The 16,087-nt window shown below is 45.5% G+C and overlaps 1 protein-coding gene across 4 annotated transcripts in view; it reads right to left on the reverse strand.

The window, feature by feature from the left end:
* diaph2 (diaphanous related formin 2) overlaps nucleotides 1–16,087 on the reverse strand; it is a 624,067-nt gene that overhangs the window by 395,760 nt on the left and 212,220 nt on the right. For all 4 annotated transcript variants that reach the window (XM_033030391.1, XM_033030390.1, XM_033030392.1 and 1 more), the window contains one exon: nucleotides 235–345. In XM_033030391.1, the coding sequence (XP_032886282.1) occupies nucleotides 235–345 (111 nt within the window). The remainder of the gene's footprint in view (nucleotides 1–234; nucleotides 346–16,087) is intronic.

Genomic DNA, 16,087 nt, shown 5'->3' on the forward strand with positions numbered 1-16,087 from the left:
TAAGTTAAAAATATTTGCAATGGTTCATAAATAAATTTATCTTATAATTGATACATTTACCATTGCCCCAAAAAAACAGCCCTAGACCTTCTGAGTGAAGCTCCTATGTTAAAACCATTCTAATTTACTACAATGATCAGAAGACAAATTTTAAGTTAGTTCCCTCGCTCATGTTAATGTATTTACATCCCCAAAAAACCTTGACAGCAGTGCATAATTCTGTAGTCTTCTTACAGGTAGTATCTTTTTCAGTCCACAACGCAAAAATTCATTTCTCAAGTGTATCCTGAAATCCAGGTCATCTGGAGATGTGACGAGGGCATTAATTAACTGCATACAGGCGACCTACAGAAAAGATAAATCCTCAATATTAGCTCAATTAACCATTTAATGCAACAATATTTCTAATATGAATTTGCTCAGCCAAACCAAAGGAGCTTAAAATATAGCAGAATAAGTTATGGCAATATCGGAAACATTTCCCTGTCAGTCAAACATTTAACTTACGATTGAAATATATATCAGGGCTCTCACTTAACTTTTTTTCCCTGTTGCCAGCCGGGCAACCTTGACAGCGTTTTAGGTTCCCAAATGACAGTTTAGGTGGTCATTTAAAACGGTTTCCATGACGCGTGCGATAATGTGCTCGGACGAAGTGCGTAGTTACCAGTCGGAATTATGCTCAATGAAGCATTCACATATTATGTTCAAGAAGGAACTGCAGATGCTGGAAAATCGAAGGTAGACAAAAGTGCTGGAGAAACTCAGCGGGTGCGGCAGCATCTATGGAGCGAAGGAAATAGGCAACGGTTCAGGCCGAAACCCATCAGTCTGAAGAAGGGTTTCGGCCCGAAACGTTGCCTATTTCCTTCGCTCCATAGATGCTGCTGCATCCGCTGAGTTTCTCCAGCACTTTTGTCTACATTCACATATTATTTCTGCTTCAAATAACTCACAAACTAAACATATTCACAAATCAAGACATGATATATACCACAATGACATGCAGCAAAATTATAATACAATATCTCAACTCTTTTTACACATTGCAATTAATGCAATTTCTATTAGTTCTTTCCACTTCCAAACAAAAATGTGGTTGGATTATTCAGCGTATGATCAACCTGTGTCAATAAATCCTGGACCATGGTAACATATATACTTAACCATACACACTACAGATTGATTCAAGCATGTTTTCTGTGAAGGACCGAAAATTACCATGACATGGCCATAGCATGGGTCGTTATTGCTATTGGTACAGAAACACGCTCGCTTCCCACATAATTTATCCATAACAAAATATACAGGTTGCAAGGAAATTTCTAAAGGCATTTTATGATAATAGCTGTTAAAACCGACTATACCCATCTGACAGGTTAAACATTACACTAACTGACAAGAGATGGCCAAAGGACATAACTGCAGCAAATGTTCTTTTGGTAATATGTTTAAAGTGTCAAAACTCCACATTACCGGACATTCAGATTAGATGTATGTGTTGTGAACAGCAATGAAGATACCCAGTTTGTACGCACCAGATTAAAAATTTTTTATTGATAAACGCTGTTTCCATCATTCCCACTTCAGAATTAATGTTAAAATTTAAACTGAAATATCTCCTGACCAAATTTGTGATGTATATGATCGACTGTAGAAGTAAAACATGGATAAATCCAACGTATAGTTATGAATGTTGCTCATTAAATAACTACAGTACTGATACTCCATATTAAGAGCATTGATTTGACGTTAAAATGAATTCTGTAATAACGTGTCAACGGTAGCAGTGACAATCGAACACCGGTTTTAATGCTTCACATGTTCACAATTTAATGAATCCATCTTTATGGACTAAAAATAATAATAACATTGGGAATTAAAACACATTTGATTGCATTCCGTTATCAAACATAGTCAATGTTCGCTCTGAAGACATTTCCAGCACAATAGGGTCAGGGGGTGTGTGAATCAGTGCAGGGTGGATAGATGGTGGGGAGGGGGGGGGGGGGTGTTGAGAAGGCAATCGGTGCGGAATGGATGGATTGAGGCAGGTGAATTAGTACGTGTTGCTTGGAGTATGTAAAACTGTGAGGGGAGAGCACGGGGGATGTCAGTGGTGTTGAATGGGGGGATCAGTACGGGATGGATAGGGGGGGATCAGTACAGGATGAATGGGGGTAGACAAAAATGCTGGAGAAATTCAGCGGGTGAGGCAGCATCTATGGAGCGAAGGAAATAGGTAACGTTTCGAGTCGAGACCCTTCTTCAGACTGTTCCCCCCATTCTTCTTGAATGGGGGGATCAGTATAGGATGAATGGGGGGGGGGGTGCAGTACAGTGTGGATCGGAGGGTCTGTGCAGGATGAATGGGGGATCACCACAGGTTGAATGAGGGGAACAGTATAGGATGAATGGGGGATCAGTACGGGATGAATGAGGGAGATCAGTACAGGATTAATGGGGGGGGGGGGGGTGCAGTACAGTGTGGATCGGAGGGTCTGTGCAGGATGAATGGGAGCTCACCACAGGTTGAATGAGGGGAACAGTATAGGATGAATGGGGGATCAGTACGGGATGAATGAGGGAATCAGTACAGGATGAATGAGGGGATCAGTACAGGATGAATGAGGGGATCAGTACAGGATGAATGTGGGATCAGTAAAAGATGAATGGGAAAATCACTGCAGGATGGATGGGGGGGATCGGTGCAGGGGAAATGGAGGGTGGATCAGTACGGGATGAAAGGGAGGTTCAGTGCAGTATGAATGGGGGGGAGAAGTGCAGGATGGATGGGAAGGGGGGTCAGTACAGGATGAATTGGGGGACCAGTGCAGGATGGATGTGGGGGGGGGGGGTGGCAGGAGAATCAATGCGAGGTGGGTAGGGTGATGAATAAATTGGGGGGGGGGGTAGATGGGGAGGAGAGCACAGGGGATGTCAGTGAGGACTGAATAGAGGCGGGAATGGGGATCGTGCGGGATGGAGAAGAGGGGTCCCAGGATAAGAGGAGTGGAGGGGGACGTACAAGAGAGAGAGAGAGAGAGAGAGAGAGAGAGAGAGAGAGAGAGAGAGAGAGAGAGAGAGAGGGGAAGGGGCAGAGGAGGTGGGGAGGAAGGAAGGTCAGCGCTCCTCAGACAACATCACCCCGCTGTCTTGGCTGTCAACCTTCAAGTGCCGCCGCCAAAGGGGGAGGCGATTGGGATCTCCTCGCCACAGCCTCCCCTCCTCCGCCAGCCAACAGCAATGTGCGGGGCCGAGCGGTGCAACTCAAATATCCTATAGCTATAGGATTTTTGGTGCAGCTGCTTCAGACGGCGGAAGGATGCCTCCCCTTCCCTCCCTCCTCCCGGCCTCGGCATGCGAGAGGGTTCTTTTAGAAAGCGCCGTTGGCAGAGTAGCAGGCAGTGGCCGCTATCAGGGCGGGCGGGGTGCGGGAGGAGGAGGAGATGGAGTTGCTATCACAGCCGTTGCCGCCGCTGTTCGGGGTCCGTCATTCGCTTCGACCCTTTGACACCACGCACCTAATATCTTTGCCCGCCACTACAGCCGTCGCCGACACGAAATGTCACGTTCCTTTTCTCCAGATATGCTGCCTAACCCGCTGAGTTACTTCAGTTTTTTGTGTCTATCTTCGGTATAAACCAGTATCTGTAGTGTCAAGCCGGGCAAAATGAGTCGTCGTTTAGGATGCCCGGCGGCACTTTGGGTGGTCAATGGCACCCGGGCAACCGTTAATTTTGAGCCCTGTATATATATAATTTAGTTACACATGAAGAATTAAATAAAGAGTTAAATACAGATGCATCTGCACACCATGCTAATTCCAGCAAAAGTCTGAGAAAACATGATGAATTCCCATTTTTTCCAGGGGTTGGAATCTCAACATGGCAAACATTTTTCAGAATTCAAAAGCCAGGCTTAAAAAGATACACAAAACTCAACTGTAAAAGGACAACTGAAGGACAATGCTATAAATATCACTGCAGTGAACCTTAATGGATATGCTTAGTCCAAAGAGAATGCACATAATAATTAATGGCATAGATGCAAATGAGCAGTAATTAGTTACACAGCAATTGAGCGGAAGTGCTAAAAGCAAATTCAATTCAATATTACTTGTATATGAATTGTAATCGACTTGCATATCATCAAATTACGTAGCAAAAGATTAAAAGGGTTATGGATAGATATGTAAGGGTATACTATAATAAAGCACATCTCTAAAAAACGTTCTTACTGTTTAGGGCAGAAATATTTTGAGTAAATCCCATAACCATTGAATCTTGGTTCCCTAAATAACCAACTCAGAATTATTTCTAAGATAGACACAAAATGTGATTTTGTTGCAAATGCTTAAAATCAATCAGAATAATTTTATTTAAATACAGTACATCAAGTAAAAAAGTTAAGGATTACCCATCATTTTCATAATCAACCCAATACTGAATTCCATCAAATTAAAAGAAGGAAATAATTAAACACAATGTTACTTTTCATAGCTTCATTATGATTAATTCTCCAACTATACGATCGACTGTGAAGCCTCCCCAGTGCTAACCCCATCTTCAAGTTCGCCGAAGACACCACCGTTGTTGGATGGTGATGAGTCAGAGTATAGAAGTGAGATCGATCGAATGACCAAATGGTGCCAGCACAACAATCTGGCCCTCAATGTCAGACCAAGGAACTGATTGTGGACTTTGGAAGAAGGTTAAGGATCCGCACACCTGTCTATATCGACGGGACGATGGTGGAGTGAGTAAAAAACTTCAAATTCTTATGTGTGCATATTTCTGAAGACCTTTCCTGAACCCAACACACTGATGCCATTATAAAGAAAGCCCATCAAAGCCTCTGCTTCCTGAAAAGATTGCGGAGATTTGGTATGTCAGAGAGGATTCTCTTGAACTTCTACAGGTGTGCAATAGAGAGCATATTGACTGGTTGCATCACGGCCTGGTTCGGTAATTTGAATGCCCAGGAGGTAAGAAGACTATTAATGTTTGTTTTGTGTGTGTGTGTGTGTGTGTGTGTGTGTGTGTGTGTGTGTGTGTGTGTGTGTGTGTGTGTGTGTGTGTGTGTGTGTGTGTGTGTGTGTGTGTGTGTATTAGTGCACAGACATTGAACATTTTTGTTGTAATCATTTTTTTCTCATCTATTATATTGTTTATTATATTACAGTGTACTATGATTACATGTATAAGAAGGAACTGCAGATGCCGGTTTAAACCGAAGATAGACACAAACAGGCAGACAGCATCTCTGGAGAGAAGGAATGGGTGACGTTTTGGGTCGCGACCCTTCTTCTGACTGGTTAGGGATAAGGGAAATAGAGATATAGACGTTGATGTGGAGAGATAAAGAACAATGATTTAAAGATATGCAGAAAAAGTAACGATGATAAATGAAACAGGCCATTGTAAGCTGTTTGTAGGGTGAAAATAAGAAGCTAGTGCAACTTGGGTGGGGGAGGGATAGAGAGAGAGTGGGAATGCCGGGGCTACCTGAAGTGAGAGAAATCAATGTTCATACCACTGGACTGTAAGCTGCCTAAGCAAAATATGAGATGCTGTTCCTCCAATTGGTGTTAAGCCTCACTCTGACAATGGAGGAGACAGAGGACAGAAAGGTCTATGTAGGAATGGGAAGGAGAATTAAAGTGACCAGCAACCGGGAGATCAGGTTGGTTAACGCGGGCTGAGCGAAGGTGATCCGCGAAACGATCACCCAGTTTGCGTTTGGTCTCGCCGATGTATAAGTGTCCACATCTTGAACAACGGATACAGTAGATGGGGTAGGAGGAGGTGCGTGAACCTCTGCCTAAGCTGAAAGGACTGTCGGGGTCCCTGGACAGAGCCGAGGGAAGAGGTACAGCGACAGGTGTTGCATCTTCTGCGGTTGCTGGGGAAGGTACCTGGGGAGGGGGTGGTTTGAGTGGGAAGGGATAAGTTAACCAGGTAGTTGCCAGTTAACCAGGGAGTTGCGGTGGAAACAGTCTCTGCAGAAGGCGGAAAGGGGTGTAGATGGGAAAATGTGGCTAGTGGTGGGATCCCCTTTGGAGGTGGCGGAAATTTCGTAGGATTATGTGTTGTATGCAAAGGCTGATGGGGTGGAAGTTAAGGACTAGGGGGGCTCTGTCTCTGTTGCTACCACGGGGTGGGGGAGCAAAGACAGGGCTGCGGGATACTGAGGAGACACGAGTGAGGGCCTCATCTATGATGGGAGAGGGGAACCCCGGAGGACATCTTGGATGTTCTAGTATTAGGCTGTGGGCCGAGCATCAAAAATGTGTAGAGAAATTAACTTTCATGACCCATGTCTCGGAACTACATTAAATTTTGCACAGATTTAGATAAAATATAATTGAGAAGGAAGTCATATCTCGTCAGTGCCAAAAGTTGCACATTAATTAATTAAACTAATTAGAAAATTAGATCGAAAAAGTAAGCGCCATTAGTGTCCAATGCCCATATTACACTATGGGGAGCCTATTTCCGTGTTGCAGTCTCTTTAACCCATTTGTTTTGATACTATATATATATATATATATATATTGACGTGAATATGACTGTAATCATATATAATTATGTGTAATTATATTATATAAAAATAATATAATGAATATAATTGTGATTTTTTTTTTTGAATGAGACTGCCGCAGATGTCCGTCTCCTGAACCAGCCTAATTAATGGGTGAGGGCAGTTCCTGTGGGTTCCCCTGTTTACTGAACCCCACTGACTGCCAGCGTGCAGAGTGGGGGTCACGGCCATAGTGGGACGGGGGCAGTGCCAGGCTGGGGGACGGCTAAGGCATCTTCCACTGACAGGAAAATGCCTAACCCTAACCCTAACTCGCCCCCCTTCCAGAGCTGCCCACGGCTGGAGCTGGAGCCGCTTTGGGACCGGCTGCGGGCTCCGTACGTGTGGCCCCGCAGCGCGTCCACCTCAGCCAGCATGCCGTTGTGGTGGTGATGATGGTGGGGAGCAGCACTGCCCTGCACGCCGCCCGGGCCGCCTTCAGCACCACCATAGCGCCGGCTCTGTCAGACCACCCGCACGCTTACTGCAACACCGGCCTACCGACAGCCCGACCGACCACTCGCAGCACCCAACGGAGGCCGGCCCAACTCTCACCACCCACCGGAGGCCCGACCCGACCAACCACTCTCATCACCCACCTGATGCCCGGCCCAACGTTCACCACCCGCCGGAGGCCCCGGCCCGACCGACCACTCTCACCACCCACCTGAGGCCTGGCCCAACACTCATCACCCGCCGGAGGCCCGGCCCAACCGACCACTCTCACCACCCGCTGGAAGCCCGCCCAACACCCGATAGCCCGACCGATCCTCCACGCCCGACCGACAGACTGACAGACAGACCGATTGACCGACCGACTGACTGACCCTAATCCTAACCCTAGCTCTACATTTGTTGTAAATACCTTAGTCTCACACAGGTTGAAGCATAAGCATTTTTATTGTCTAGTTCATCATCACATATGCAGTACATCACACGTTCAGTTCAACTGCAGCTACTGCTAGGCAGCAGGCGGGTTATTACTCTATAAATCATATAATTAGGCGGTGTTATAATTACTAAGCATTCTGATTGGCGAACATGCAATAGCCAAACTACATCTCTTCTTGTATAAATGAAAAAGCAACTAAGGTGTTTCAAAATATAAGGAGTAAATCCGATTCAGATTCAGATTCAATTTTAATTGTCATTGTCAGTGTACAGTACAGAGACAACGAAATGCATTTAGCATCTCCCTGGAAGTGCGACATAGCAAATGATTTGAATAAATAATAATAAGTGTCCGGGGGGGGGGGGGGGTGGGGGGGGTGTTTTGCAGTCACCGAGGTACGTTGTTGAGTAGAGTGACAGCCGCCGGGAAGAAGCTGTTCCTGGACCTGCTGGTTCGGCAACGGAGAGACCTGTAGCGTCTCCCGGATGGTAGGAGGGTAAACAGTCCATGATTGGGGTGAGAGCAGTCCTTGGCGATGCTGAGCGCCCTCCGCAGACAACGCTTGCTTTGGACAGACTCAATGGAGGGGAGCGAGGAACCGGTGATGCGTTGGGCAATTTTCACCACCCTAAATAATAATGGGGTTAAACATAATCGCCATATCTAATAGGTGGCTTACTAACCCGCCCGGTCCTCGTACGGTATGGGGCTGCCTCATCAACCTTTTCCTCCGAAAAGTTGAGGGCTGGGGTAGGTAAATCCGTGGGTCTGTGTGAAGAGACCACAGGGGAACCTGGGATAGACCGTCACGGGGATCCAGGGGTGCCGGTTACAACAGGGGACGCAGGGACAGACCGACGCGGGGACCGGCTGGAACGGGTAGCGGCAGGTGCTGGAACGGCTGCAACAGGCATTGGTTTAAACTCGAGCGGTGGGGCATCAGGACCCTGAGACGCCAGACGCCGCTCCTTCACAGGAAGATGTTGACTGTTGCGTCGATAGAGGACACCAGCGACTTCGACCAGGTAGGAACGTGGTTTGTTAGAGGGGCCGTGAATGCGTCCCAGTTTGGTATGTCCTTTATCTATTTGCAGTCGTACCACTTGACCTTGTATAAGTGGTTTAAGTGGTTTGCTGGTCTTGTCATAACAGCGTTTCTGCGTGCCTCGACTAAACTGTACACGCTTTTGTATGACGGCAGGGGGGCAGAGTTTTGGTCGTAGCTGTTGCTGAGAGACAGGCAGTGTAGGGCGTGTCCGACGGGACATCAGCGCTGGGCTGGAGAGCCTAGAATGTTATCTCTTGCAATGTTTTGCAGGTTCAACAGGTCCAGTTAGATGTCAGATTTAGCTAGATAGGAAAACTCCATGAGTTGTTTTGCGCTCCGAACAGCACGCTCGGCAAGTCTATTGGACTGTGGGTATTCCGGGCTGCTGGTGACGTGTTGGAAGTTCCACCGTTTTACAAAGTCTTTAAACTTTTGGCGGGTGAATTAAGTTCCATTGTCAGTCTGCATGCGAACTGGTACCCCATGCACAGAAAGGTGTATTTTCAGCTTTTGGATCACTATTTCTGAGATGATCGTTGGCAGAAAGTCAATTTCAAACCAGTTAGAGTATGAGTCCACTAACACAAGGTAGTGTTTCCCGTGCCATTCAAAGATATCGGCAGCCACTGATGACCATGGTAGAGAAGGGGCTGACTGGGATAGGAGGGGCTGTTTCTGCTGATGGGGTGATTGACTGTTGCAGATCGCGCACAATTACGCTTTCTCATGTACGTACTTGGTCATCCCGGGCCAGTTGATCATTTCCTTGGCTCATTTTAGGGTAGCTTCCGCGCCAGGGTGGCCTCCATGGATTTCCTCATAGTACTCGTTTCGCAAGGTTGGGGGAATGACCGCCTTGTGACCCGTGACAATTATTCCGTCCTGCAACACCAGTTCGTCACGGACCAGGAAGTAGGGTCGTATTTCAAACGGGGTGCTTGACTGCTTGTTTGGCCACCCGCCTCTTATGACGGAGGTCAGCAGCTGTGAGGTTTTGTCTATAGTTGTGTGTTCGGCAAGGCGGCGCAGGCGATCAGTAGGCACGAACGTGACCTTCAGGACAGAGAATTTGTCCTGTTCAAGCGGGTGTCTTTCGCTGGTGGTGCGTGGTGCTCTAGATAGCGTGTCTGCGATGTGCATGTCTTTACCTTTTTTGTAAACAATGCGAAAGTCAAACCGTTGTAACTGCATCATCATTCGCTGGAGTCGAGCTGGGGCAGCATGGATAGGCTTGCTCAGGATGGTGACTAGTGGCTGATGGTCGGTTTTGTCCGTGAATGTTTTGCCAAAAATAAAGTCTTTAAATTTTGAACAGGCAAAAACCACGGCGAGCAGTTCCTTCTCTATCTGAGCATAACATTGTTTAGTTTCAGTCAGGGTGCGTGATGCGTAGGAAATGGGCATCACGTCACCGTCGAAGGATGTTTGTAGGCATGCTGCGCCTAGCCCATACTGGGATGCATCGCAGGTGATAGTGACTGGCAGATTGAGATTGAAGTATGCCAGTGTAGGCGCGCTAGCTAGCTGTAAACTTTTAAGTTTCGAAAGCTCTTTGGTGTTGCGGGGACCAAGACCATGCATTGTCCTTGTGGGTCAGTTGCCATAAGGGAGCAGAAAGTTTATTGAGGTTGGGAATAATCTTGCCCAAGTAATTGACCATGCTGAGAAATCGTTGTAAGCTGGTGACGGCGGTTGGGACCGGCAGCTCGTTGATGGATGCAGTCTTTAGTGGATCAGGTTTTAATCCGTTGCTGGTGTATACGTGACTGACGTATGTGACTTCGGAGACTCTGAACTTACATTTCAGAGGGTTGAGTTTCAGATTAATGTCTCTGGCACGGTTCAATATCTTTTTCAGGTTGGCATCACGCTCGGTCACATCGCGACCGTATACTAGGATGTCGTCAACAATTATGGCACATGGATATTCTGCGAATAGTTGTTCCATTGCACGCTGAAAGACTTCGCTAGCAGAGTTGATACCAAAGGGCATTCTTAAAAACCTGTAGCGGCTGAATGCTGTGGCAAAAGTTGTTAGGGCAGATGATGCTTGGTCCAACAGGATTTGACAGAAGGAGCTTTTGGCATCGAGGACTGAGAATACCATTGCATTCACAATCTGTGCCGCTACATCCTCAGTGGTTCTCATCGGATAGTGTTGCCATTTAATTGCTGTGTTCAAATCTTTAGGGTTGATGCAGATGCGTAGTTCTTTCTTATCTTTTTTTGTGGTGACGACCATAGTGGAGACCCAGTCCGAGGGTACACTGACCTCAGCAATGACTCCAATGGAAATCATACGCTTGAGTTCCGTGTGTATTTTCTCCCGCATACCATGAGCGACGTGGTGAGGTGCACGAACTATTGGGGTGACAGTATGATCTACAGTGATCTTGTATATCGTAGGCAGTTTGCCAAGTTTGTCGTCGAATAAGTCTTTATAGTTGGATAGCATCTGTTGTGTTGGTTCCTCTGTCAAACAGAGTTTGTGGACAGCACGCCCGAAATAAACCAGACCCAGGTCGTGGCATGCATTGATGCCAAGCAAAGTTTCTGAGTTTGGTTGGACAATGTAGAAGATTAGATTTTTTGTCTGCTCGTTGACGGTGCACTTTAAATCAGCTTTACCCAACGGGTGAAGAACTTCCCCCCCCCCCCCCCCGCCCCCCATAAGCATGTAGGGTGGAGGTCCTTTTTCATGAGTTCAGAGGTTCTTATATTGTTGAACTCTTTGAGTGACATAACTTTTACTCTGGCGCCAGTGTCGACTTTGGCATTCAAAGATGTGTTATTGATTATCATGGTCACCGCAGGATCCATCAGTTTGCCTGGGGAGCGCAGGTTTAGGCAGAGTACGGTAGAGTCAGTATCTGTGTTATCGGAATCGTTCCCGTGGGAAACATCGTCTTGTTCTTGGGAATCAGAATCAGGCGGCTATTGTTGAATCAGGTGCAGATTTGACCTTGAAGCAGTGCTCCCACGAGACCGACAACAGTTAGCAAAGTGGTTGAGTTTCTTGCACTTATGACAGTTTTTCCCATGGGCAATGCAAAATTGGCGCCCCCTAGAGTGGAAATAGGTGTAGTTTGGGCATCTTGTTGCAGGCATATTTGGATCTTTGCGGGACGCATTTAAAAATTTCTGCGAAGAATAGTTAGCTAGATTTACATTATGTTGCTGTTGAGGATTTGTGCTGTCAAAATCAGCTAGTGGGGCTACAGTTCCTGCCATTCATAGAAACATAGAAGGTGTTTTTTAGGTGCAGGAGTAGGCCATTCGGCCCTTCGAGCCTGCACCGCCATTCAATTTGATAATGGCTGATCATCCAACAGTGTCCTGTACCTGCCCTCTCTCCATACCCCCTGATCCCTTTAGCCACAAGGGCCACATCTAACTCCATCTTAAATATAGCCAATGAACTGGCCTCAACTACCTTTTGTGGCAGGGAGTTCCAGAGATTCACCACTATGTGTGAAAAATGTTTTTCTCATCTCGGTCCTAAAGGATTTCCCCTTTATCCTTAAACTGTGACCCCTTGTCCTGGACTTCCCCAACATCGGGAACAATCTTCCTGCATCTAGCCTGTCGAACCCTTTAAGAATTTTGTACGTTTCTATAAGATCCCCCCTCTATCATCTAAATTCTAGTGAGTACAAGCCGGGTCTATCCAGTCTTTCTTCATATAAAAGTCCTGACATCCCAGGAATAAGTCTGGTGAACCTTCTCTGTACTCCCTCTATGGCAAGAATGTCTTTCCTCAGATTTGGAGACCAAAACTGTACGTAATACTCCAGGTGTGGTCTCACCAAGACCCTGTACAACTGCAGTAGAATCTCCCTGCTCCTACACTCAAATCCTTTTGCTATGAATGCCAACATACCTTTCGTTTTCTTCACTGCCTGCTGCACCTGCATGCCTACTTTCAATGACTGGTGTACCATGACACCCAGGTCTCGTTGCATCTCCCATATTCCTAATCGGCCACCATTTAGGTAAAAGTCTACTTTCCTGTTTTTGCCACCAAAGTGGATAACCTCACATTTATCCACATTATACTGCATCTGCCATGCATTTGCCCACTCACCCAGCCTATCCAAGCAACCTTGCAGCCTCCTAGCATCCTCCTCACAGCTAACACTACCCCCCAGCTTCGTGTCATCCGCAAACTTGGAGATGTTGCATTCAATTCCCTCGTCCAAATCATTAATATATATTGTAAATAGCTGGGGTCCCAGCACTGAGCCTTGCGGTACCCCACTAGTCACTGCCTGCCAATCTGAAAAGGACCCGTTTACTCCTGCTCTTTGCTTCCTGTTTGCCAGCCAGTTCTCTATCCACATCAATACTGAACCCCCAATACCGTGTGTATACTAATCTCTTATGTGGGACCTTGTCGAAAGCCTTCTGAAAGTCCAGATATAACAAATCCACTGGTTCTCCCCTATCCACTTTACTAGTTACATCCTCGAAAAATTCTATAAGATTCGTCAGACATGATTTACCTTTCGTAAACCATGCTGACTTTGTCCAATGATTTCACCACTTTCCAAATGTGCTGCTATCCCATCTTTAATAACTGACTCTAGCAGTTTCCCCACTACCGATGTTAGACTAACTGGTCTGTAATTCCCCGTTTTCTCTCTCCCTCCCTTTTTAAAAAGTGGGGTTACATTAGCTACCCTCCAATCCTCAGGAACTACTTCAGAATCTAAAGATTTTGAAAAATGATCACTAATGCATCCACTATTTCTGGGGCTACTTCCTTAAGTACTCTGGGATGCAGCCTATCTGGCCCGGGGGATTTATCAGCCTTTAATCCATTCAATTTACCTAACACCACTTCCCGGCTAACCTGGATTTCACTTAGTTCCTCCATCTCATTTGACCCGCGGTCGCCTGCTATTTCCGGCAGATTATTTATGTCTTCCTTAGTGAAGACAGAACCAAAGTAGTTATTCAATTGGTCTGCCATGTCTTTGTTCCCCATGATCAATTCACCTGTTTCTGACTGCAAGGGACCTACATTTGTTTTAACTAATCTCTTTCTCTTCACATATCTATAAAAACTTTTGAAGTCAGTTTTTATGTTCCCTGCCAGTTTTCTTTCATAATCTATTTTCCCTTTCCTAATTAAGCCCTTTGTCCTCCTCTGCTGGACTCTAAATTTCTCCCAGTCCTCTGGTAGGCTGCTTTTTCTGGCTAATTTGTACGCTGCATCTTTTGTTTTGATACTATCCCTGATTTCCCTTGTTATCCACGGATGCACTACCTTCCCCGATTTATTCTTTTACCAAACTGGGATGAACAATTGTTGTAGTTCATCCATGCAGTCTTTAAATGCCTTCCATTGCATATCCACCGTGAACCCTTTAAGAATCAATTACCAGTCAATCTTGGCCAATTCACGTCTCATACCCTCAAAATTACCTTTCTTTAAGTTCAGAACCCTTGTTTCTGAATTAACAATGTCACTCTCCATCCTAATGAAGAACTCAACCATATTATGGTCACTCTTGCCCAAGGGGCCACGCACAACAAGACTGCTAACTAACCCTTCCTCATTACTCAACACCCAGTCTAGAATAGCCTGCTCGCTCGTTGGTTCCTCTACATGTTGGTTTAGAAAACTATCCCGCATATATTCCAAGAAATCCTCTTCCTCAGCACCCCTGCCAATTTGATTCACCCAATGTATATGTAGATTGAAGTCACCCATTATAACTGTTTTACCTTTGTTGCACGCATTTCTAATTTCTAATTTCTAATTTCTCAAGTATGCAATTCGATGGTAGGTCACACAGTTCTCTAAACTTTCGCAGCAGGACCGCTGGGTTGTCGATAGTCTCAGCTGGCACCACTACCAGACCGTTCGCGTCGAGGTGTTCTGGTGCAAATTCAAAGGAGTCAGCGCAGATCATGGCTTCCGGACCCGCTAGATTCAACAGTAGCGATGCCTTTAGGTCATTGGGGTCGTTTCGGTGAACGATGCGGATATAGTGAGCATAGTCTCGCTCAAACATTCGCCAGCGCTCGGCTATATCAGAATCAAACACGAGCGGGCTTGGCTTTCGACAAGAGTTAGCCATGTCATCAAAATCACTCACAAATAAAAACTGATAAACAAAATAAATTGCGGTAAACAGATGCCGGCTAGACCCGATAATCTGACACCATGTAAATATCTTAGTCTCACACAGGTTGAAGCATAAACATCTTTATTGTCTAGTTCATCATCACATATGCAGTACATGTTCAGGCTACTGCAGCTACTGATAGGCAGCAGGCGGGTTCTTACACTATAAATCATATAATTAGTCGGAGTTATAATTACTAAGTATTCTAATTGGCTAACATGCAATAGCTAATCTACATTTATTATTTATCATTTTTATTTAACGGTTCACATCATAACTTTATAAAAATAAATCAATTGAAAACCAAAATGATCAGCAAGGTGAACATTATCTTTATTCCTTGGAAACCTTGTTATTGTTTTGATGTAATGAGGAGGCAGTTATGATCCCAGGGTCCTCGCTGCCTAGCAACCATAAAACAAAGCGCGGAATTGGTCAATTTGCGTCTGACCTCAATGTCAAACGTTCATTGATTGGGCAATTACTACTCAGAAAATTTGAGGTTTTTCTCATATTTCTGAAAAATGTGCAGGTTTTGGTCTTGACGAGTTTCAGGTATGATTCATATATTATTTTTACACAATATGTTAAATATTCAGGTAGTTCCGTGAGTTGGGTCACGAACCTGAATGAAAAAGCTCCTCGGCCCACAGCCTATATGGAACACGTCATCTTGGGCGCAGGGCAGAATTGGGAGTCGGGATAGAGTCTTTGCAGGAAGCAGGGTGGGAAGAAGCGTAGTCGAGATAATTGTGGAAGTCAGTGGGTTTGTAATAGACATCAGTCAATAGTCTATTTCTTGTGAGGGAGACTGTGAGATCAAGAAAGGGGAGGGAGGTTTCGGAGATGGTCCAAGTAAATTTGAGTGCAGGATGAAAATTGGTGGTGAAGTTGAATTTATCAGTATTATCTCACTTTTTTATATCTGGAGATTAAAGTGTTTAGAAAATTACTGCTGATGATTTGAGTGGAAGAAAATAGAAACAGAGTGGAAGAACATTGGTTAGGTCACACCGGAGCATATTATGCCATTCTGCTCACCATGCATGAGGATATAATTGCGCAGGAGCAGCAGCAGCTAAGGAATTCACCAAAATGTTGCCTGGGCTGGAATGTCTCAGTTATGAGAAGAGACTGGATGGGCTTTTGTGTGGAGAAACTGAGGGAGGACCTGATCAGGATTTGCCAAAATGTGACTGGCATTGATAGGGGGGAGTATATGAAACTTATTACCAGAACAAAGGTGTATGAAGCCAGAGGACATAGATGTAAGGTAAGGAATAGGCTCTGAGAAGATTTTTTTCACCCAAAGGATGGCTGGAATTTGGAATGCACTGCCAAAGGAGGTTGCAGAGGCAGAGACTCTCATAACATTTCAGTAGTATTTAGTTGAGTCCTTGAATCACAAAGGCAGAGAAGGCTATGGGTAAA

Source organism: Amblyraja radiata, chromosome 12 (genome assembly GCF_010909765.2).
Source record: "Amblyraja radiata isolate CabotCenter1 chromosome 12, sAmbRad1.1.pri, whole genome shotgun sequence".
Lineage (NCBI taxonomy): Eukaryota > Metazoa > Chordata > Chondrichthyes > Rajiformes > Rajidae > Amblyraja > Amblyraja radiata.